This window comes from Sciurus carolinensis, chromosome 1, assembly GCF_902686445.1.
Source record: "Sciurus carolinensis chromosome 1, mSciCar1.2, whole genome shotgun sequence".
NCBI classification, from domain to species: domain Eukaryota; kingdom Metazoa; phylum Chordata; class Mammalia; order Rodentia; family Sciuridae; genus Sciurus; species Sciurus carolinensis.
In genome coordinates, this window is record NC_062213.1 from 90,332,173 (window position 1) to 90,357,635 (window position 25,463).

The following is a 25,463-nucleotide window of genomic DNA, read 5'->3' on the forward strand; positions in this document are numbered from 1 at the left end:
TTCCTTTAGGCTAGCGCCTCCTGTTGCTGATTTGCATCGTTGTTTTTCATCTCTTCCTCATGGAATATTTTGCTGAGAATGTTCTGTAATGCTGGCTTTCTTTTTGTAAATTCCTTTAGCTTTTGTTTATCATGGAAGGATCTTATTTCATCGTCAAATTTGAAGGTAAGTTTTGCTGGGTATAAGATTCTTGGTTGGCATCCATTTTCTTTCAGGGCTTGGTATATGTTGTTCCAGGCCCTTCTAGCTTTTAGGGTCTGGATTGAAAAATCTGCTGATATTCTTATTGGTTTCCCTCTGAATGTAATTTGATTCTTTTCTCTCACGGCCTTTAAAATTCTGTCTTTATTTTGTATGTTAGGTATTTTCATAATAATGTGCCTTGGTGTGGGTCTGTTGTAATTTTGTATGTTTGGAGTTCTATAAGCCTCTTGTACTTGGTTTTCCATTTCGTTCTTCAGATTTGGGAAATTTTCTGTTATTATTTCATTGAATAGATTGTTCATTCCTTTGGTTTGTTTCTCTAAGCCTTCCTCAATCCCAATAATTCTCAAATTTGGCCTTTTCATGATATCCCATAGTTCTTGGAGATTCTGTTCATGATTTCTTACCATCTTCTCTGTTTGTTCAACTTTGTTTTCAAGGTTAAATATTTTGTCTTCAATGTCTGAGGTTCTGTCTTCCAGGTGTTCTATCCTATTGGTTATGCTTTCTATGGAGTTTTTAACTTGGTTTATTGTTTCCTTCATTTCAAGGATTTCAGTTTGGTTTTTTTTCAGTATCTCTAACTCTTTATTGAAATGATCTCTTGCTTCCCGTATTTGGTCTTTTAACTGTTGATTGGTGCGATCATTTAATGCCTGCATTTGCTCTTTCATCTCCTCCTTCAATGCCTGCATTTGCTCTTTCATCTCCTCATTAGCTTCCCTGATCGTTTTAATTACGTACATTCTGAACTCCCTTTCTGACATTTCTTCTGCTCTGCTGTCATTGGGTTTTATTGATGTAGTATCTAGGTTTGTTTGGGACATTTTCTTCCCTTGTTTTCTCATAATGGTCAGTTGTCAGTGGGACCCTGAGATATTGCAGTTTTCCACTATTGGCTTATAGTGTCCCAGTAGATTTCCAGTGTATCACCTCCCAGCCTTCAGTAGCCTGATGTCTTGGAGGAATCTGATAAAGCAGCTCATTCGAAGAATACTGCCCCTAGCCCCCTACTGGTTCCACGTTTTGGAACTGGCTCTGTGCGGAAATGCTCTCACTGTGGGCCTGCACCGTGCAGCTGGCCGTGTGGGAAGAGCCCACTGCCGGAGTGTGGAAGACTACCTTGGGAAGACTCAAGCTGCCCTGCCCGGCTCTGCTAAGCCACCTCTATCTGGGCCTGCCACCCGGGCTGAGCTTTACCCAGTGGGCAGACTCATCTGTGGCTCCACTTCAGTCCGAGTCTCTCAATGCCTCCCCTTCTTAACTCCTGGGTTCTGGAGCGACTGGGGGTGCAGTCTCCCTCTAGGCCGCCATCTTGGATCGCCCCGTGAAGAGAGCCCGCAGCCGGAGTGGGCAGAGCCGCCTGAAGAGGTCTCCGGCTGCCCTGTCCTTATCCCTGAGGCTGACTGCAGATCGAGGCTCTCCGCTGGTTCTTTGCAGGAGTACACTGCACTGCAGCAGCTCCGGGACTCGGAGCGTGCTCTGTTCAGACAGGCTCTCACTAGCGGGCCTTCCGTTCCGAGAACCTGGAGAAGCTGGCTGTGTGGGCGGGGCCCACCGCCGGAGTGCGCAGGACTGCCTGTGGATGACTCTAGCTGCCCTGCCCGGCTCCGATAAGCCACCTCTATCTGGGCCTGCCACCCGGGCCGAGCTTTACCCAGTGGGCAGACTCACCCGTGGCTCCACTTCAGTCCGAGTCTCTCAATGCCTCCCCTTCTTAACTCCTGGGTTCTGGAGCGACCGGGGGTGCAGTCTCCCTCTAGGCCGCCATCTTGGATCGCCTGTATAAATAATTTTTTTAAAAAATGTAATTGAAATAAATTTAACTAGCATGTAAAATATAAAACGATTGCATATTTTCACCCAATGGTGTATTGGAGATGAACCACTCTTGGCTCACAAGAGTGGGTGGTTATTCAGGAATTGTTCTCAGCCTGTTAAGTCACGGGTAGCTTAAAATCAGACATGGTAGAATGGAGTATTATTCACACCATGAAAATCGACACATGCTACAAATCAGGGCTTTTTATTTTTTTCCAGAGAACCAGTTTGCCAGCACTATGATATCTTTGGCACGAGCCATTTCATTACCCAGAGGTAATCACTATTAATTTTCTTATGTAAATATCCAGAAAATTATTATTCATATGCTAGCACATATGAATGTATTATTGTAATTCATTTATAGAGTGAGAATCATATTTTAGAAAGTTTCTTGAGATTTTTTTCCATTTTACATGTATGGATCCAACTCTTTTAAATTATTATACAGTAGGCTGTACTGTAGTTTATTCAGTCAATGACTTAATAACTTCATGTATCCTTGTTGGGGTTTCTTCAAAAGTAGATCCTGAGATATGGGCTTAGGTGTAGACAGTTTATGGTTAACTCCAAAAATTTTTATTATGGTTCAGTCGGATCCCGGCAGCAGCTGCGGCGGCTCTTGTCTTCGCTGGCTCTTCTTGCCGTCTTCCTTTCGCTTCCGGAAACATGGCTTCTGGTGTGGCTGTCTCTGATGGCGTCATCAAGGTGTTTAATGATATGAAGGTGCGCAAGTCTTCCACGCCAGAGGAAGTGAAGAAGCGCAAGAAGGCGGTGCTTTTCTGCCTGAGTGAGGACAAGAAGAACATCATCCTGGAGGAGGGCAAGGAGATTCTGGTAGGTGATGTGGGCCAGACAGTGGATGACCCCTACGCCACCTTTGTCAAGATGCTGCCAGACAAGGACTGCCGCTATGCCCTCTATGATGCAACCTACGAGACCAAGGAGAGCAAGAAGGAGGACCTGGTGTTTATTTTCTGGGCCCCTGAGTCTGCACCCCTTAAGAGCAAAATGATCTATGCCAGTTCTAAGGACGCCATCAAGAAGAAACTGACAGGGATCAAGCATGAATTACAAGCAAACTGCTATGAGGAGGTCAAGGACCGCTGCACCCTGGCTGAAAAACTGGGGGGCAGTGCTGTCATCTCTCTGGAGGGCAAGCCTTTGTGAGCCCTCTCCAGCCCCCTGCCTGGAGCATCTGGCAGCCCCAGACCTGCCCTAGGGGGTTGCAGGCTGCCCCCTTCCTGCCAGACCGGAGGGGCTGGGGGGATCCCAGCAGGGGGAGGGCATTCCCTTCACCCCAGTTGCCAAACAGCCCCCCCACCCCCTGGACCTTCCTTCTCCCTTCATCCCTGACGGTTCTGGCCTTCCCAAACTGCTTTTGATCTTCTGATTCCTCTTGGGTTGAAACAGACCAAGTCTTCCCCCAGGCACCCAGTTTGGGGGGAGGCCTGTATTTTTTTTAACGACACCCCTACTCCCCACCTGTTCCTCCCCTATCCCATGCTGCCAACTTCTAACCGCAATAGTGACTCTGTGCTTGTCTGTTTAGTTCTGTGTATAAATGGAATATTGTGGAGATGATCCCTCCCTGTGCCGGCTGGTTCCCCTCCCTTTTCTCTTGGTCTTGACCATTCATGGAAGCAGGACCAGTAAGGGACCTTCGATTAAAAAAAAAACAAAAAACAAAAAAAGACAACAATAAAAAGGCTTGTTAAAAAAAAAAAAAAAATTTTATTATTACTATTTTTTATAATAGACTTTATTTTTTTGTTGTTTAATTTTATTATAAAAAGAAAATAGTCTCCATCTATATAGTGAATCACTTTCAAAACCCAAGTCACTTTGTTATGATAATCTTTTATTTTATGTAAAAATTTAACTGCAGTAGTTATCAGGAGAGTAAAAATATGGAATGCTTCATGAATTTGTGTGTCATCCTTGCACAGGGGCCATGCTAATCTTCTCTGTATTGTTCCAATTTTAGTATATGTGCTGCTAAAGTGAGCACAATATTTTAGAATAATTTTAAATTTAATTTACAGAAAAACTGAGAATATAGTGTTCATATAATCCCTCCTGACAATTTCCCCTATAATGAAAATTTTACTATAATATGTTAGATTTGTTACAAATAATGAACTGATAATGCATTGATACATTATTAACCAAGGTCTATAGTTTATTCAGATCTCCTTAGTTTTAACCTAATAATATTCTTTTTTGGTTTTAGGGTCACAGTCAAAGTACCATATTATATTTAGTTGTCGAGTCTCCTTAGGTTCCTCTTTGCTGTGACAGTTTCTCGCTTTCCTGACTTTTGATGACCTTGATGGTTTTGAAGAGCACTGGTCAGGTATATTATAGAATGCTTTCCTATTAAAATTTGTGTGCTGTTTTCCCTCATGATTAGTCTGGGGGTGTGGGCTTTTGATAGGAAGATCACAGAGGTAAAGTGTCATTTCCTTCATCTTCTATTAAGCATACAAATTATCGGCATGATTTGTGATTGCTAATATTGACCTTGATCGCTGACTGAAGCAGTATTCCTCTTTAAAGTTACTCTCCCCCACCTATTGCCTTTCCATACTTCTTCATTCTTTGCAAGGATGCCACCCTGTGCATCGCACACTGAAGGAGGGTGAAACTATTTCCCCCCTCCCTACACACTCCCCCTCCTTGAGGGTAGATATGTACATACATAATTGGAGTTCTTCTGTACAGGATTTTCATCTCTTCTCTCATTTATTTACTCATACATTTATTTATATCAATATGGACTATGGATAGTTATACTTTATATTATAATTCAGTATTATTTTATTTATTTTGTTATTCAGCATTGGTCAGTGGGAGCTCTTTCAGTTAAATCCTGTGGTGCTTTTAAGAAATTGAAATTTATTCCATTTGCCTCAAATAATGGGGAGTACTAAGTTTTGTTGTAGGAGGTAGGAGGTAAGATTCTGTGATGGCTAGCTTTTCTTGACTTCTAAAACCATTTTGGTCAACCATCTGCCCCCCACCAATTTAGAAGATTCCTTATTAATAATTGTTCATTGAGGTTTCTAGTTTTGGGCTTTGTTCTAATTTTTTTAACCAAGGCTAAATTTAAGAAAATATAGGACAGACTTTTCTGTTTCCATAACTACTTGAGTAGGCTTCCTGTGTGTGTGTGTGTGTGTGTGTGTGTGTGTGTGTGCGCGCGTCTCAGCTCCCACTCTACAATGCTGTGTACACTGTCCCTGCAGCTAAGACTTGTGCAAGTAAGATAACCACATGCCCTTATTACCTTTCACTGTAGCTTTCCTACTCCTTTTCATCTTGTCTCCTAGGACTTTCTTTTGCTTTCTTGTAGTTCGACTATGCATTTAAAAATATGCTTTATATTTTACCCAGAATTTCAAAACCTTTTATATTTTGGATTTTTTCAGTTTTATATTGCCAGAAATGGAAGTCCTACTCTTTACACCCTCCTTAAAAGAAAAAAAAAAAAAGAAACCTCAATGTTTTATTTTGAGAAATAAAAAAAAGTATAAAATGTTATTTCCAATTCACCCTATCCCCCTCCCAGGATTGGAAATCTTTAATTGATTCCATGAATATTTATGTGCCCATATACTGTTTTAGAAACTTGAGATAAATCAATGAAGAAAATAAAAATTCCTCTTTCCCATGGATCTTATAATCTAGTGGTAGATACAGACAATGAATAATAAATATAATATACAATTATATTATGTGGTATGTGGTAGAAGGGGATAGATGTTCTGGAAAAATGATGGTAGACTGGAAACAGACATTATTACCTCATGTACATACATGACTGCATGACCAATGTGATCCTGCAATATGTATAATCAGAAAAATGAGAGATTATACTCCATTTATGTGTGATCTATCAAAATTTATAAAGACATTCTACTCTCATGTACAAAAGATTAGAAAAAATAAAAAAAAGAAGAAAAGAAAAAATAAAAACAAGACAACTAGAGAAAGGTTTAGGAATCAAGAAAAAGATTGACTTTTTTGTTTTTTTTTTGGTCTTTTTAAATAAGGCAGTAGCGTTAGTCCATTTTCTGCTGTTGTAACAGAGTACCACAGACTGGGTAATTTATAAAGAAGTTTATTGGTTCACAGTTCTGAGGCTGGGAAATCTAAGCTCCTAGGGCTGCATCTGGTGAAGATCTTTTTTTTTTCAGTACTAGCTATTGAACCCAGGGGCACTCTACCACTGAGCTATAGTCCCATCTCTTTATTTTTTATTTTGAGACAGGGTCTTCTAAGTTACCTAGGCTGGCCTTGAACGCATGATCCTCCTGCCTCAGCATCCTGTGACTGTGGGATTACAGACATGTACCACCATGCCTGGCCTGGTGAGGACCTTCTTGCTGCATCATAACATGGTGGAGGATATCACATGGTGAAAAATGGCAAAGGAGAGAGAGTGGGTGGGATCAAAAGAACTTGGGGGAGAGAATTACTTTTTATAACAAAACCACTTCCATGATAACTAACCCAGTCCTGCAGTAACAGCATTAATCCAGTCATGAGGGTGGAGCCCTCATGACCTATTCACCTCCTAAATATTCCACCTCCCAATATGATCACAGTAGCAATTAAATTTCAACATAAGTTTTGGAAGGGACATTTAAATCAGAGCAGTGGTTCTTGTGGGTCTCATTGAAATTATGTTACATTTGTAATAAGGCCTGAAAGAGAAGAAGGAACTGACCAGGTGTATTTCTGGAGGAAGAACTTTCTAGGCAAAAGGAATAACTAGAGCTAAGACCTTAAGATGGGAGTGTCTCAGATGGGTTTGAGGAAAAGCAAGTGGACCTATGTAGTTGGAGAAGAGTAAAGGGAGAAATCTCCAGATGAAGTGCAAAAGGAAGAGGGGGAGGGGCAGATCTTGAAGGGGCTAATTGACCACTGTAAGGACTTTGACTCTTTTTTGAGTGACATGGGAATCATTATTATTCCTGTGGTCCCTTCCACAGGAATAATAAAAAGAACTTTTTGTTTTCTGAAGAATTTGAGAGGAAGTTACCAAGTGATATTCTTGCCATAGTGTGAATGTGTACCCCCAAATTCATGTGTAGGAGTCTAAGACTCCTTGTGATAGTAGTCAGAGGAGGGCTGTTAGGAGGTGACTAAGTCATGAGGGCTCTACTCACTCAGAGGATTTGTATCCTTAATTATAAAAGGGATCAAGAGAACTAGCTTCGTCCTTTCCCTATGTAAGACACAGTGTTCAGGACACTATCTCGGAAACAAAGACTGGGCCTTCACCAGACTTGGAACCCACTGGTACCTTGATCTTGGACTTTATAGCCTCCAGATCTGTGAGAAAGAAATTTCTATTATTTATAAGTTACCCAGTTCATGGTATTTTGTGATAGTAGCAGGAATGGACTAAGAAATCACAAAAATACTTTGATGTATAATTTCTATGAGCAAGAATATTTTCCTCTATAACTACAACACAGTCATTAAAATCAAGAAATTAGTGCTGATCTATTACTATATCATTTTAACTTCAGACCCTCTCAAAACTTCACCAGTTGTTCCAGTGTGTCCTTTGTGTAGCACAAGTGCCTTATCTAGAGCACACCTGGCATCTAGTTGTGATGTCTCTTTAGACTCCTTCAGTCTGAGAGAGTTCTTCAAACTTTCTTTTGTGATATTGGCATTTTTTAGATTACAGATCAGTTCATTGTAGCCTGTCCCTCTATTAGAGCTCTGTGTGAGCTGTTTCCTCACAATTAGAATTAGTTTGTGCATTTTAGCAGTTCTGTCACAGAGCTGGTGAGCTTTCTCCTCTTTACATCTAGTCTAGGGAGCATAATTTGAATTCATCCCAGTACTGATGATGCTAGCTTTGATTCCTTACCTAATGCCATGTCTGCTAGGTTTCTCCACTATAAAGTTACACTTTTTCCTCTTTGTAATTAACAAGCATTTTGTAGGAAGACACTTAAAGACTGTGTAAATATCCTTTTCCTCATCAGAATTTCACTGACTAGTTTTATTCTTTTTTTCCAGTTCATATGTCTGTAAATAAATATGACTTAGAGCAGTGATGAGCTGGATTCACCATTAGTTCTATTTCCATTCCTTCTTTTAAAAATGTAGTCTCTGAGAAATCTTGTTCATGCAAATAAGTAGATGGGATCAGAACATGTTTTATACAAGCATGTTTGCTTCATTCTTTGAATGCCTTTCCAGTTATACCTCAAGTCTCAGGTTCTCTGTCATAAATATTATATATAACACTCCATCAACTGATTAGGTTCTCCTTATATCTTGAAAAAACAAAGAAATCCCCCAACTACCTGATGTACAAAAAGATTTGTTTCCCAATTTTTAATTTCTCTAAAATTAAGATGCATCAAAGTACCCTTAATATTATCTGTTGCCTTTTAGAGGTAACTATTTAACCAGATAGACTTAGAAAGGCTTAGGAACTTGTAAATATTAATTTTAATTCATCTTTGATAAGATAATATTTTGATAATATACCTTTATATACTTCTTTGGGGGGAATAAAAGATGCTAGATCTAGGGTTTATTCAGTCAATTTATGGAAATTGTCCACCATATAGTCTAATGATGATGGACTACTAATTATGCCAGTAAACCACAACTGCCCTGGGAAAACCACGACACGTATTTATATTATCTAATGAGCAAAGCCAATATTCATTTTCAAACCAATCAACCGAATCTATTTCTTCTTTGTAAGAAAAAGTCTGACTCTGGCTTCATATTCAGTCCCAATAAACATGCCATTATGCATCCCCATGACAACCATCTCATTTTTGAATGCAGCAACTAGCTGGGGATCAGATGATCCCATTTCCTTACATATCAATTTAAAAAGATGCAAGTTTAACTCCCTTGATTTTATAATATTTATAATTTAAATAGCAATATCCAATACTCCCTATAACTCAGAACTCTACTTTTTGCAACCAAAGCTTGTTTATCAATAAAATTACGTTTCCAGGCTAAAGCAAGTTTTAAAGCATAGATAAAAAAATCTATTTGTTTATAGTCATTGTAATAATTGAGACCAGTTACAAAATTTGTGAGGCAAAATTAAAGTGTAGGTCTTCTTGTTTCAAAAATAATGTAACAGCAGGGCCCCATGTATAATTAATTGTACAGATTGCTCACCCATAAAGCACCCATGGGCAAAAATTTTGTTTGTAGAGACCCTGTCCCATTCCTAGTGTAAAGTGAACAGTGTGAATAAAAGTTTCCAAATTTAAAAAATAGCATGAACAAGGTACTCAGCATGCATTTTCTTCTCTACCAATGTAGACAGTTTATTAATTGGGAATGGTTAAAAAACATCTGTGGATTTTTCTGTGTTTAAGGTGTACTTTATCTAGTATAATCTGTATCCTAATCTGGTGAACTATTTCTCTGTGCTTCAGTTCCTCATTGTAAAATGGGGATAATGTTGTATCTACCCCCAAATCAAAAGGATTTGTGAATATGAACATGCACTTAGTAAGTTCTATGGAACTGTTTGTTGTCATTTCTACCATTATTTAGTCAATTCATTCATTATACAAACTACAGTACTGTCAGAATAGGGAAAGTATCTAATTGCAATGGCAAATTTATATAATTTTTTTATTTACCAAAGACGCACCAGATAAAAGCTTTTCCATGTTTATGTAAAATTTTCTACTTTTCAGTAGATTTTTGAAACTGGTAAGTAATGTTGATTCTTATAAGACTCTCCAAGCCAATCTTGATAATTGAGTTTAAATGTTAAGTTTACAGATAATTTTACCAGTGCCCTTAGTTTTTCTTGCAAAGAATGAATTGATTTAATTTTAGAGTCGACATTCTGTAAATAAATTGCTGCACATTGCACTAGAGATTTTTCTCATACTATTGTTCGACAATGTCTTGTGATGAAGAACACAAAGCAGAATGGCTGTTAATGGAAAGAAAAACATGTTCCATGTAAGACTCATTATGTTTAGTATTGGTGTTGTTTTGCTTTCAATTCTACATAGTCCTTGGAACTTTGGTTGAAAAACTTCCATTATATTTCTATTAGAGCTTGAGTCTTTTATAGAAACTCAAACTGCTACTGTATTGTGTCTAAAGGAATTCTCATGACTGCTTTTTTGACACTGATTCCTTCATGGAATCTTAGCTACAGACTGGAAAATTTTAAAACATTTAAATGATATACAATGCCAACTTCTTTTACTAGATAGTGATGGTGAAATTCAAAACTGAAATTAAACTTGTGTGAAAGATATCTGTATTAGTTTACTGGTACTGTCATAACAAAGTACCACAAAGTGGTTTAAAACAACAGATTTTTTTTGTCAGTTCTAGAGGCTAGAAATTTGAAATCAAGGTGTCAGCAGGGTTATCCTCCCCCTGCAACCTAAAGGGGTACCCTTCCTTGCTCCACACTAGCTTTGGATAGCATGCTGGAAATCTTTGACTTTCCTTAGTTTGCAGTGACATTGCTTCGGTTGTTGCCTTTACTGCCTAGGTGTTCTCCCACAGGTGTCCCTGTGTCTTCACATGGCTGTCTTCTTATGAGGACACTGGTCATACTGGCTTGGACCCCATGCTACTTCAGTACGGCCTCATCTTAACTAATTACTTCTGCAACAATCTTATTTCCAAAAAAACTCACATTCTGGGGATCCATCCAGCAATTAGGGCCTTGATATATGATTTTGGAGAAAATAGTTCTACTCATCAAAACAAACAATTAAAAATTTTTATTTCAAAAGGTAAAATCTTACTGCAGATATTTAGAAGTATTAAATTATTCAGATATTGGAAACATTTGTGGCACATGATTTTTCACTGTACCTAAGAATTTTGTTGGTGAATTATTAATTTTATATTTTCAAGGAATACATCTTAATACTTGTATTTGTATTTCAAAGACTATTACAAAATCCACTAAGAAATACATTATGGAAAGAATCTTGTAATGCAGATGACTAGAATCAACAAGGTCCAAATTAAAATGATATAGATAAATATGATTATTGATTTTTACGCCTGATAAAATTATAAAAATCAGATAACATAAATTTTGCTTTCTCTTATTAATTTGTAGTAATCCAATGTAATGTGAAGCTAAAATCTTATGAAGCAAGAAGTACCATAAAAGGCATGGTATTTCTTCTGGAAATGTCTGTGAACACATGTACCTAACACTGAGGTGTGACTTTTGGGGATCAGTAAATCAGAATAATATATTAATATCTGTAGTCATTCTAAGAACTTCACTAGACATGGTGATTATATTTTATTCATTTTAAAAGAAAGGTGTATGCTCTCGAAGGCACATCAAAAATGTGAAAGATGGTCAGGCATGGTGGCAATTCCAGTGACTCAGGAGGCTGAGGCAGGAGGATTTCAAGTTCAAGGCTAGCCTGGGCAACTTAGGGAAGACCCTATCTCAAAATTAAAAAATAAAATGGGCTCAGGTAAAGCGCCACTGAGTTCAGTCCCAGGTACCACCAGTAAAAAACAAAACAAAACAAAACAAAACAAAACAAAACAAACAAAAAATGTTATGGAAATGGGGGCAGGTGGGTGAAGGACAGTGAATGTCTGTTCAGTACCAGGGTTCCAGGACAGTGACATAGAATCCAAAAATTTAGAAATCTATTCATTTGGAAATCTTCTGTGTACTCAAATATCAGGTGAGTGTTTCTGCTTGGCTAAACATATATCACATGTGGAACCTTAGTAGCAAGTTGCCTGGGAATTGTAGTTTTCAGCTTACTAAGTACAATAGATGAGGAACACAAACTCGAAGGGAATGTGGATCTTGATTGAACCAAGGACCTCCATAGAAGTGATCAACAAAGTTACCCTGTACTTCATGCTGAACAGATTCAGCACTTCTCTGAGTGTGTCTGTGTGTATATCTGATATTTAATATTGTGGTTTATAAATCTCTTGGAATAGGTATGTAGCCTAAGCCCTTCTCCCTGTGAAGATAGGAAGATGACTCTTGTGCCTTCTACCCAGAGAACATGAAATGCCCCTCTGTTGGTGAATACAGGACTAAATCACCAAACTAGTGGGGAAAAAAAAAAAAAGCCTGCCAAGAACACATGAAAGAATAATCCAGGTAACTTTATCTAAGAGCTTTATGTAGTTCATGCAACTTGTTATGTTAGTTATTGTTATTTATTTATGTTGACTTCATTAAAATTTATTATTATTTGGAATACTGGGGATTGAAACCAGGGGTACTTTACCACTGAGCTACATCTCCAGCCCTTTCTAATTTTTTTTTTTTTTTTTAAATTTTGAGGCAGGGTCTTGCTAAGTTGCTGAAGCTGGCCTTGAACTCACTATCCTCCTGCTTCAGCCTCCTGAGTTGTTGGGATTACAAACATATGCCAACACACACAACTTCATTAGAGTTTATTGTAGAAAACGTAAACAAAACCTAAAATGAAAAAGTCTATGAAGGAGGGACAGCAAACAAGTGGAGTGGAACTGATTAGACATATTGATTCTGTAGTTAATTGAGGAACCCAAGAGACCATGTAGGTCTTTGAAGAATTCTGGCTGAATCCAGAATCTGCAAGAGAAATATAAGGGCTGTTGGGGACTTTGGTCCTTAATTATAAAAGAGCAGTAGGAAGGATGGATGTAAAGCAAGTGTACTTTTAGGATTACTTATTAATGGGTTTTTTTTTCTGAGCATTCTGCAGCATTGCATTTCTGGCAGTTCTGTGTTTTTTTTTTTTTTTTTTTTGCCCTCAGGATTAAACCCAGGGGCACTTTACCACAGAATTACATCCCTAGCTCTTTTTATTTTGAGACAGGGTCTCACTAAGTTGCTGAGGCTGCCTTGAATTTGAGATCCTCTTGCCTCAGCCTCCCAAGTTGCTGGGATTACAGGAGTGTGCCTCTGTACCCTGCTCCTAGCAGGTTATATTTTGTGTCTCATCAGCCCTTTTATTGTGATAACAGAGCCCCTACTTAATATCCAAAGATGGTTTCTGGCAGCTATGTTTCTATTATGTGCCCTTAAATCCCTGACTTTGATTTCTTAAGTATATTGACCTAATCAACCTCTTGACCAAATCTGGACTACATAGATTATTCCATAATTTATATATGTACTTTTTTGTTTTGTTTTATATTGGGGATTTAACCCCTGGGCACTTTACCACTGAGCCACATCCCCAGCCCATTTTATTTTTTATTTTGAGACAGGGTCTTGCTAAGCTGCTGAGGGTCATGCTGTTTCTGAGGCTGGCATCGAACTTGCGATCCTCTTGTCTCAGCTTCCCCAGCCACTGAGATTACAGGCAAGTGTCGCCATGCCTTGGCACACTATTTATAACTTTGAATTAAGGCTGAGAGGTCCTCCAGTTTGAGATGGAAAAAGAATTGCTTTGATTCCTGGTTCTAGTTTCTCATAAGCAATATCCTTTCAGTAAGTCCTTTCAGATTTATGCTGTCTGCCACAGAAAGATCTTGACTGAAGACCCCTCCGTAGTGTTTCTTCTGCCATGGTATTCTGCCATTCAGAGACTTAAATTAGCAGGATTTAGGTGAACAGCTGTTTTTTGTAGATTTTCAGAAGTCTTTTTTTTTTTTTTTTTCTTTTCTGAATTTAGTTTCTATGTTAGAATCTGGCTTAAGTTTTTGGCCCAATCTTAAAGATAGAAAATCCCATATAAATGATCTAATTAGATTTGAAATCTCTCTGTGAATATTTCTCAATGCCAGCATTTCTGTTGTAACACCACTTGCTATGAAATAACTTCCTAGTCTTCAAAAATCAAGTAAGAAATAGGAGGTATTATGGGGAAAATATGAGATGGGGCACATAGTTTGAAATTTATGCTATGGAGGAGGTACTGGAAATGAAATGGATCTAATTATGTTATGTGCATGTATGAATATGTAACAACAAAGACCACTGTTATGTATAATTCTAATGCACAAATTTAAAAAAAAGAAAAGAAAGAAGAAAACAAATTTATGCAATGCTGTCATTGGAACAATTTAAAAATACTATCTTCATAAAACTACTATCATGAATAAATTAAGAAAAAATGCAACAAATACTGGACTTTACCTTAAAAAAGAATAGTTAAATCTTACTTGATAGAAAGCTATATAAAGAAAGATGAAGTGATAGAGTCAAAAGATGCATTAATATGAGGAGACAGCACAGTAGTTACCTCTACAATGGAGCACATGAACAGATGGGTGGAGAGGAAGAGTATTTGGTTCTGCATTCCTTGTTTCCTATTTTCTCCATTTGTTAGTATACTTTATGATAACTGCTGATTGTTTGTGGTAAAAAATAGCAAATGGCTGAGAAAAACAATTTTGTAACTTCTGTACCAATACCCAGCTTACCAATCACAACTGACTTTGTTGATGTTAAAGAAACAACTGCTGTAGCCAAACAGAGTGTACCAATGACCAACAGTGATGGTGCTAGAATTTCTATATACAAGGAGCTTGAGAGTGGCAGATTGGTGGGAAGGGAGTGCTATGAGCCGAATTTGGATGCTACTTTTGAAGAGCAAGCACATTTTATTTATTTTTTACTTGAATTGAGTCATCCCCTCCACAGAAGTTTCTGGCTTTGTTAATTACGTAAGGCAATGGTGTGGCAGAAAGAAATGCTGACCTGGGACATTCGGAAGCTGGTGAAATAATTTCTTAAGGATGTATTTGGCCGTGTAGGGCTGACTTTTGGAAACCACATAGCAGCTTCAGTTCAAAGTCTGCTTAGGGTAATTATAAAGATGAAACTGTTGTGAGGGCCTGGGAGAGACCATGCCCGTGCATGTTTCATTGGACTGAATGATTCCTCAGCAGAAGGCTACAGCAGCAGCCTCTGGCCCAGAACCAATCATTCCTGTCCCCAAATGTACTGCTGAGACTGACACTAGATGAGAGACCTCTGGGGGTGTCAGAAACGAAGGCTCAAAGGGATGGATGGGAATCAAGAGCTTTTGAGTACACAGAAGGAAGAAAGACACATCAAAGAAGACAGGGGCATGGCGACAAGCAATGCCAGCATGGCAGAGTTCCAAACTGTTCAGGAAGGAAACCATGATTTCTGTGCTGCTCTCAGAGTATGCCAAGGTGAATTCCCTCTCAGGGTAAATGTGGATTTAATACCTCAAGAGATTAAATTAATCTCTCAAGAGATTTCTCCCAAATGAATTTATAGGATATAGACCAAGGACACCTGACATCAATTCACTGGCATTTCGAGAAAACAGTCTTCAGCTGTTCTCATTGTCTGATATTATGGAGTTGTTTTTGCCTTTGTCAATATTTGAAACAAACTGAAATTAAGGACCCATTTAAAATTAAAGATAACTTCCTGATAACTGTTCTGTTATGCATCCTGAATTTCCTCATACCCAAAGTAAAGACTGGAGGGTTGCCTCCTCTGACCTGGAGGATACCAAGAAATCTAGAGAGAAGATAGCCCCTGTCTGGTCTGTCTAGAAAGGCTAACTAACTCCACATGTATATCACCTGGCTTTTGTTTTTCTAAATTGTTAAAGTTTCTGTGGGACTGGTGGAGAAACATTCCAGCTGTTTCTCACTAGTGTGATCAAGCTGCATGAAATTCCTTTTCTTTTTTCCATCTTAGAGGACAGGGGTCCCAATCCGGTCAGCCCAGGATCCAGGTAGGGTTCCTGAGCTTGGCTGTCAGTAACATACTGAGCCCTGGGTTTGAAGGAAATCATTTTGCCTGTAATATTTGATTTAAGTAGCTGTGGTATTAGCTTATTTTCTATACTTCTGTGGACTGGAGCCAATGCTGTGGTCATTTGGTGTGTCCCGTTAAACTCTTTGAACTCTTTGAAGGAAGGACTCCAATTCATTGGATTTGAGGGAGACACACCCCAGGTAGTGAGAAAACCCAGGTTGAGGATGTTGAAGGAATGTGATTTACCCAGACCATTTCAGTATGAACTTCTGGATGAGACAGCAAAATTAGAAATTGAGGAGGATGAATGTGGAGTCTAATTTCTTTAAAATTTTAACTCACAAGAGTGAGACAATTTGACTTTTGTCTTTAATTCACTTACTCTTTACTTATGAGGAAATTTAAATTTTGGACTTTAATCTTTCCTCAAAAGTTTAACAATGAAGAGATTTTGTATTTAGATTCAGGACATTTATGTTATCGGCATTGATTATCAAAATAGCTTAATATTTTCATTTAATTTCCACACAGAACTTCTGATAAAATTATATTGGTAAATATGACTATAAATAATGTGGATTTGGGGATAGAGAGTGAATTTTAGACTTGATTACAGCTTTATAATTTAATTAATCTAATATTCTGACCTATTGCAGTTTCTAGGGCAAAAATCCATATTGGCCACCAGCAGTTGTGGAGAATTTGTAATGGAGCACTGGGGATAGACATGTCATTGATTGATTAGAGGCTTATTTATTGAGCTTGATGGAGAAAAGAACCAAAAGTAGATATATTTTTTGGGGTGAAATATTTGCTCCCCACTCCTTGATTGAAGCAGCCCCAAATGTGCTTGGCCTCATTACTTTTCTGCTCATTCCTCTCCAAAGAGGAGTCATTGGTGTCCTGCACACCTCCCCTCAGCTCTACCTTCAGTAAAGTCACATCTGCAATTTGAAATCAGCCCTAATGGAAGTATTTACAGCTTGGAAACCAGCAAACAACAAATCAAGTTTTTTTTTGTTCTGGAGAACTGGTTTAGCAGCCCGCCTTTGGAAAGAGTTGATTCTGAAGATGGGAACTTTTGACTCAGTGTTGATAAAAACAAAAACAAAAACAAAATCCAAGTCAAGTGAGCATGAATATACATGAATATACAGGCCAAGATTTAATTGGGAAAAGAAATGGAGAAGGGGAGGCCTTACCTCTAGTTGATGGTATCTTTATGATCATTCCTTTAAGAAGTGGAAGAGACTCTTGGCATGATGTCACTTGAAGTTTATGGTTTAGTTAAGGATAGCACATTCTGAATAGAAGAAAGACAAGGCACATTCTGTACATTCTAAGAGTGGGAAGACTTTTAGCAAGTAATGATTATGAATTAAGAGAGTAAAACCAAAGAGCTTCTATTTTCTGACATCATCCTACACCTGTTAATTTGATTGAGAACCAGAGGGTAAGAAAAGGTACATTCCACACATTGTAAGAACTGGGGAGTAGGAAAAGACTTTTAGTGACAGATTATGAAGGCAGGCCCAAGTGTTTATCCATCATTTTGTCCCCTGTTCTGGTCCCTCTCTCAGAGTGACTTATCCTATCATTGACTTTGGTTGAATAAATTGAGACTGTGTGTGTCTGTGCCTTTCTCATTCTGTTGAGTCTGTGTGTGTGTGTGTGTGTGTGTGTGTGTGTGTGTGTGTGTTGGGGACCCACCTGCCTCTAAGTAGCATATGTTTGGAATTTTTTGGCCACCTGATGACCTTGGCAATAAATACTCCGCAATCACAAGGGGAAGTCTATCTGATCTAGCACTACCTGGGATCAGATAAATGAAACTGACTATATTTGTATTAAATCATCTTCACCAGTATGGTCCTTTTAAGTTTTAAAAACAGTATTTTGGTCTCCATTTGTCTGACTTCTCTAATGGTTTAAGACTCAGATGGTAAGGAGAGAAGTTCACTGGTAAGCTTCCTCAGACCTCAACCTTCATATTTCCTCCCTTAAGTAGTACTTATACTCCTCCTCTAATGGTTACTGGAACAAATATTTGTATTTTTTTATTTTGAAAAACCATGTTACCAAGAATTGAAAATTTGCATCACATGTATGTATATTTTAACAACACTCAAATAACTTAAAGAAGTCTTGATCTTCTGTCCCAGATGTAAACATGGTAATGAAATTGTTGCCTTTCTTACATATTTTTTTTGAATAGAATATTTTTCTTTAATAAAAGTATAATTTTGGAATAATATTTGCAAACATAATTCAGAATTCCCATATGCATTTCACCCAGTTTCCCTTAATGTTAACATCTTACATTGCCATGTACGTTTGTCAAAACTAAAAAACAGTATTGGTACACTAATATTAAGTAAAAGTCAATTTTTAAAATTTCTCCAGGTTTTATGCTAATGTTCTTTTCCTGTTTAAGGATTCAATTCAGGACACTGAATTTGGCTATTGTGTTATTTTAATTGCCTCTGGTTTGTGACAACTTCTTAGTCTTTTCTTGTTTTTCATGACTTTTAACAATTTTGAGGAGTACAAATCCTGTATTTTGTAGAATGTCTCTTAATTGGTTTGTCTGATATTTCTCTCTTTAGCAGAATGAATTTGTGGGTGCTTGGGATGAAAATGAACGTATGGGTTCAACTTGGGATGAATCATTCATTGTTTTTAATACCTATAAACACAATAGATACATAGATATTTATATATGCTACATGATATTGTTTGGGATTTTAAAAGTCAATGTGCCATTCCATTTAAGTAGCTTTTCATAATTTGCTTTTTAAAATTCAGTATTGTTTTTGAGATCTATCCTTTTTGAAATGCATTTGTTTAGCTATAATGTGATGTATGCATTCCTGAAAATCCTCATGTTCTGTGTAATTGTGCACTAAAAATAACAAGGCTTGTTGGATAATTAGAACCACAGATAATTAGGGGCAGTCCACTCAAAACCAGTGCACTAATATACCAGAGCACTAGCAAGAACAATAACTATCCAATGAAACTATTAGCACAGTGAAGGCTTCTCCAGATACTTTTGCCAGCTTCACAAATACTCTGGGTTTTTGCAGCTTCTGTCCAGAGCTCTGAAGCCTCCTTTGAGTGCTATCACTTCCTGTAGAGGCCAGGTTCATCAAAATTTAAAATCTGATTATGAGTATAGTTAAGTCATCAATAAAATTTTTTTTTAACACAAAAGGAAATGTCTCAGTGGCTTCTTCATCGGCAATTGCGGCATCACAACATAGCTGAAAATTGTGGAATGCATAGCAATTTTTGAAGTCACTAAACTGCCTACTGCATGCATGAATAGCACTTAGGCTGAATTTTCAGACTTTTCATTAAGATCTTCACGTATTACTAAGGATTTTTCTTTGATTGTGAGAAAGTGTGGTCTTTCATTTCACTGTAGCATATGAATGAATATAACCTCTATGTTATATTGATGCTATTCTTTATTTTATGTAAATATTTTATTTGCATATTATAATGATGCATGACCTAATTTGCATCCAGACATTTGATTTGTTACAGAGAAAGGTGTCTATATATCTTTTTCATGCCTTTTAACTGAGGTAAACAATTCTTTAATAGGAATAAACTTTTTCCAACTCATGGACATTTGAATTCCTTCTGTTTTTCTTCGCTAACAGGAAGCAATGCTTCAGAGAATTACCTTGCATGTGTCTCTGAGGGTGTTTTTATGTTATATTTTTAGAGATAGAGTGGTTGGATTATGTGTGAAAATGTTTACTGTAACATATACATTCATTTAGGGAGCATCAACACCATCATGATACTAGGTTAATGCATGTGGTGTAGTTTGCTATTCATTTTGATGTCCTTTGATATACTTTATAAATAAAAGTTTGCCCATTTCTGTTGGAATTATTTCCAAATGGTTTATTAGTTTTATCAGTATCATGACTGGGATAATTTATGGGATCACTTCATGGGGAAAAGGAACATTTTTAATGAGTTTTATAGTTCTTTGATAAAAATTCAAATATTGATCCTCATAGTTTATGTACAGCTTTTCTAGAATTTTAAAATATAGATGATCACAAGCATACATTGTTATATATTTTTGATCTTTTCTGATCATCAGATCACTTTTTTATTGCATGGAATTGCACAATACAGTAGGTAGATAGCAGGTATCTTATACTCCTGCCTCTAAAGGGAAGTTTCTAGAATTTCTTTTTTAAGAATGATATTTGTGGTGGGTTTTTAGTAGAAACTCTTTTTACTTTTAATTTAGGGAGGCTAGATGATGAATTTTTAAAAATACAAAAAATTTTAAAAAGACGATTTTAAAATCATCCACTGGAATGATCTTGTGATGCTGCTATTTAAGTCTGTGAAAATGGCATAAATTACATTTATAGGTTTTTCTAATTTTAAGCTATCGTGCATTTCTGAGGAAACCTTTGATAGGTGTTAATTATTTTACCTTGTCCAAGAGAACTCTCTGTAGCTGACTACCTACTACCCATTGTTAATCCCCATGGAAACTACTCAGACAATCAATCCTTGTCAATGGCAAGGCTTGGACACCTACCCTTCAGTCATGTCAGGGGATGGCTTTCTTGTCTCCTGCTATGAATGTTTAAGTAGCCCACTGCACCAGGGAATGGCTGATGCCCACACTTGCCATGAATGCTAAGTTGTCATGCCATATTGTTACTATATCAGGACATAGATCACACCAGGGGAGAAGTCAGCACATCTTTCATCTTGCAGTCTCCTAGTTCAAGGTTAGAGATTCCTCTCCCAGAGTCTGCTCCTAGGCTCTGTCAGATCTCTAAGCCCTGCCCTAAAATATGATGGTTTCCTACTGCGCAGGTCCTCAGTAAATGCTGATCCAACCAGGCTTGTGGGTTGCTTGGTCCTTCACTTTTGTTTGCTAGCCAATTCTATTTAGTTGTGATGTTTTCAACTTTCTTGTATGTAGATTAATTTTGATTTGCTTATACTTTTTGCATAGAAGAGATTCACAGATGAAATTGATTCCTCCTTTTCTTTTCTTGCATTATTTTTATTTGGATCTTGGGTAAACTTATCAGATACTTAACATAAGCCAGGTAGCTTTCTCTTTTTAATTTTCATTTTTCTTGACAATTTTCTAATATTCATTGATTCAATGATAATTGAATATGTTTATAGGGTATGATGTGATACATGTTATGCAATGATTAAATCAGGCTAATTAACATATCTTGTCCCTCAAATGTTTATCATTTCTTTGTGGTGTATTTATTGATTCTTATTCTTTTCTGGGATACATAAACATACTGTGTGAAAATTTTTCTGATGTTGCTTCTTTTCCTGGTTATCAAATCCTTGTCACAGTTTAGACATGGGTCTTTTTTTATACATCCTGCTTGGTACTTTCTCGCCCTTTTGATCTGACCACTTTCATTATCCACTCCGGGAATTTTCCTATTATTGTTAGATTATTTTCCTTCCTCTAATCCAAATATTTTCTTTCTCTGAAATCGCTGTTTTGAGTATCATAGTTTTGATTCCTATAATTTTTGTCTTTTATTTATTTTTGTTTATGCTTCATGTACTCTGAGTCTCTTAATTTATACTTCTCAAAAAAATGTTTTCCTTTTGCTCTTAAATTCTGTTTCCTAAGATAGGTGCACCTAATTTTTAAGTGGACCGCCCTCCTCTCATGGCACTGATTCTTTCGACTTGCCTGTGGATGCTCTTACTGTTTTCTGTGGGTCATCTCTAGGAATTATGAAGAATGAACAGGAAGTACAGGCAGGGTAGACCAGTAATTTTTCTTCTAGGTTTGGGAACATAGGATTTCCTCCTGGGTGTCCACAGCCTTTTGGGCAGAGTCCTTCCTGTTGGGCCAAAGGACTCATTGCTCTAAGCTGAGTGCATAGACATCTGTTCTTACTGCATGGTTAAAGAGGGCAGGGGATGGCACAGACCCTCCTTCATCACCACTACTACTCTGTGTTCTGTCACTCATTTCCTTTGTTTTGGTGCACACCAGAGACACTTCACATTTTTAATGACAGCCCTTTCCCTGCATATGTTTTGGGTTATGTTTCTTCTATGATGTAATTTTGGTGCTTTCTGGTTTTCAGAGATTCTTCATATTTCCTTTCATTGCTGAAACTCTTTTTTTCTGGCATTACATCGATCTCCTTTTTAAAAATATATTTCTTGTCCTTTGTAGGAATTGAGGTGGGAAGAAGGTATTGGCATTAGTGCTCAGTCCACTATTGATTAAATTTGTCTTCTGTGCTTTTCCCCTGCCATCTCTCCTTTTGTTCATTCAGTTACTCCTTAATATGTTCATCCTACAATGCTACTGAGCACAAACTATATGCCAGGTATGGCAGTTGGTTGGTTTTTAAGAAGGTAATGTTGGGCTGGGGATATAGCTCAGTTGGTGGGGTGCTTGCTTTGCAAGCACAAGGCCCTGGGTTCAATTCCCTGCACCACAAAAAAAAAAAAAAAAAAAAAAAAAAAAAAAAGAAAGAAGGTAATGTTATTGCCCATAAATCAAAGAATCTGAATTTCCTCTTGTATTTTTCTAACAGAGATGGGGATCCTGTATTTGTATCAATCTATGTGCATGTTTTTTCTTTTTTTAACTTTACAAAGTAAAGCCATTTATTCATAAATCCAAAAAGTCTAAATGATTTACTAATTTCACTTATCATTTTTTATTTTTATTTTTTATTGGTTCATTTTAGTTATATATGACGCCAGAATCCATTTTGATATAATTATATAAGCATGGAATATATCTTACTCTAGTTAGAGTCCCATTCTTATGGATGTCCATGCAGTTGGAGTCACTGTGTTGTTTTCATATATGTACGTGGGAACACTATGTCAGAGCCATTCCACTGTCTTTCCTTTGGTTATCGCCCCCCTCCCTTCCCTCCATTCCCCATTGTCTAGTCTTTGGAGTCATCTTTCTTAGATACTAGCCTAGGTTAGAGTTGTAGCATTTGAATACCAAATACATGAAACCAACTGATCCAGGTATTAATCATTGAGCCATCTTGGCCTCTTTCACTTGGTGCTTGACATAAGTGTTCTAGCTAGCTAGCATTAAATACTGCTCTACAAAGCTCCATATTTGATCAGGTTTCTCTTCCTATTAAATTTCTACTGAATTCCTCTAAAATCTGTACCCTTTGTCTGCATCCCAACTGCTTCCACCCTAGTTTAGAACTCTGTTATGTATTTTTTCTTTTCCCCCCTTTTTATTGGTGCATTTTGACACATAGTAGGATTCATTGTTACATATTCATACATGCATACAATATATAACAGTATAAATTGGTCAATTTCATTCCCTAGTACTTCTTCTTTTCCTTCCCTCTTCCCTAGATTTCTGTTATCTTTAACATAACTAGTTGTATTAATGGCTTAGTGCCTGATCCCTAGTAAATTCTTGTAACATTTGTCTTCATTGAATTAGTGAACTAAGACTCATCAAGTGATCTCCCAATTTGTAACCTCTTTCATTTCAATACATCCTTCATACTTCTGCCAACAAAAATTACAAGTCACAGATCTGACTATGTGTTCATGTTTTAAGAAACCTTCAAAATCTTACTTTATGTGAATGACCTTAGGCCCAATATTTCAATAGATTATTAAGTTTATATAAATAACAGCAACAGAGATAGTAACTTGTTGGGACTAATGACAAGTTAACTAAATCAGGCTGACTCCTTACTCCCTGGTGAGTGAGCAAGATCAAGGCCTCAAAGGCAGTTTCAATAGTTAATGATGGTAAATCAGATCACCATCAGGGATTGGTTAATAACAGTTCTGTGAACATGATCAGCTCCTGCTTGCCATATAGTCCTAGGGGACTCTCACCTGCGTGAACCTCCCATACCTTGCTGACCTTTAAGCTAATTGGTTCCCGAGTAGCCCCCACCCTACATAAAAGCTGTGTGATTTCCTCAATAAAGGAGATTCCTGCTGTGCCTCCTGCACTGACAGACCTTCCGGCTCTGGTGTGTTTACTTTGCTGCCGACACTCATCATCCTGCTCGCCTGTATTCTCCTCAGGCCGGCCCTGGCCCTGCGGAGGTACATGGGACCTTGTTGCCAGATAGGGAGCAACAGTAACTAATACATAATGAGTACAAATGTAACAATTTTGCTGGTAAAGCAGATCACCATTTCTAACAGTGACTAGGTAGTAGGAAACACTAAGTGGAAGTTACACTATTGAATTAATTAGGAGAGAGGGTGAATAAAAGAATGAATTGGTACAATCTGCAGACCATGGAGTTCTTAGAGTTTTGACTTGCAAATTAGTAAACTTTTGGACTGAAAGGACTTTTGTTCACTAAAATGGACTATCATGGTATAGAGGTTCAATTGAAGTTTTTGAATTTATGTATGAAATAGTAGAAAATAAAATTTGGTGGCTACCATCACTCATGTTATTCTCTTTGTTTTGAATCTCCTACTTCAATTTTTGTGGCTTGGTTTAAATGCTGCCCCTTCCACAAAGACCTGAGCGTCTCTGGGAGGATTTTGGTGGCAAGGATGACAGTGTGTTTCAGTACAAGTAAGGTAAGTTTGGACACATTTGTCTTGGACTCAGGGCATTGTCAAAGAGGCATTCCTATTTGTCAAATTTTTGAAATATATGTATCATAAGACCAACTGAAACATGTAAAATGGCTAATAGACTTCAGAAGACCTGAGGTAAAGCTGTGGGCAGGTGAGATTGGACCTAGAGACTGAGTGTCATCGAGGTTCTTTCTCTCAGCTCTACTTGGGAGACAAGACTGGACAGTAGTAGAACAGAAAACCATGTCTTTTAGGCACAAGGCCTTAAAATTTCTCACTTTTTGAATCAATGTGTAAGTATGATAGAGAGAGAGAGAGAGAGAGAGAGAGAGAGTTAGGAACTGTGCTGGATATAGTGAGGAGTTGGGTAAGATCAGAATGGGAAATCCCTTATTAAATTTAAAAAGAGAAAAAAAAATAAATAAAAAGAGAGAGGTGTTTGTACATGTTGGCTTCACTGGTGGAAACCAAAATCTGATTTTCACGGGTTGAGGTGGGATCAACAAAGGGGAAAATGGAAGTTGTAAGTACACTTAATCTTTTCCTCCGTCCTTCCTTCTTCCCTTATTCCTTCTTTCTTCCTTATTTTTTATCCTCCTTTCTTCTTTCTCTAATATATCAAATTCATTGCAGTATTGTTGTTTTGGGAAATGACTGAGTAAAGATGAAGAAATTAATTATCCTGAGGATATGTCCAGGAGCAAAATTCCCTGAGTGATTGAGAGGGCCTGGATTCCATTGCTCAAATGCAAATTTAGATATCTACAGGGATGGTTTATCTGACAGAAAGGCTGATAGGTTTTGTGGTGGGAGATTGTATAATGATATTAGGTAGGATTCAGTAAAAGAAAGACCAAATTAATAGTGATTTTACAAAAGGTAAAACTATTTCTCCCTTATGTAAATGTTCAGGTAGGCAGTCTAGGACTAATACAGTGACTCCAAAAGAAATAATCTTGTTGCTGTGCCAAGTTCAATATGCAGCTTATTCTTTTTCATCTTAAGGTGACTACTCCATCTCTTGCTATTATGTCTGAATTCTCACTAAAGGGAATGGGGGAAGTGGAAGGGAACACACACATCTTCTCTTTAAGGGACCATCCTAAAGATTGTTCCTATTCTGCTCACAGCTCATTTA

General features: G+C 37.5%; 1 protein-coding gene and 1 non-coding gene across 2 annotated transcripts; one reads left to right on the forward strand and one right to left on the reverse strand.

The window, feature by feature from the left end:
* The first annotated feature begins 2,665 nt into the window (after positions 1-2,665).
* On the forward strand, positions 2,666-3,608 carry LOC124992526 (cofilin-1). Its single transcript, XM_047563384.1, has one exon. It carries the CDS (start codon positions 2,695-2,697, stop codon positions 3,193-3,195), a length of 501 nt encoding a protein of 166 aa, XP_047419340.1. The 5' UTR covers positions 2,666-2,694; the 3' UTR covers positions 3,196-3,608.
* A 321-nt stretch (positions 3,609-3,929) lies between these two features.
* On the reverse strand, positions 3,930-4,036 carry LOC124968987 (U6 spliceosomal RNA). Its single transcript, XR_007105904.1, has one exon. It is a non-coding gene; the product is annotated as a U6 spliceosomal RNA (small nuclear RNA).
* Positions 4,037-25,463: the final 21,427 nt, after the last annotated feature.

What these genes read in the sequence shown, in the direction of transcription:
- LOC124992526 (XM_047563384.1), top strand. Translation starts at nt 2,695, where the DNA reads ATGGCTTCTGGTGTGGCTGTCTCTGATGGCGTCATCAAGGTGTTTAAT.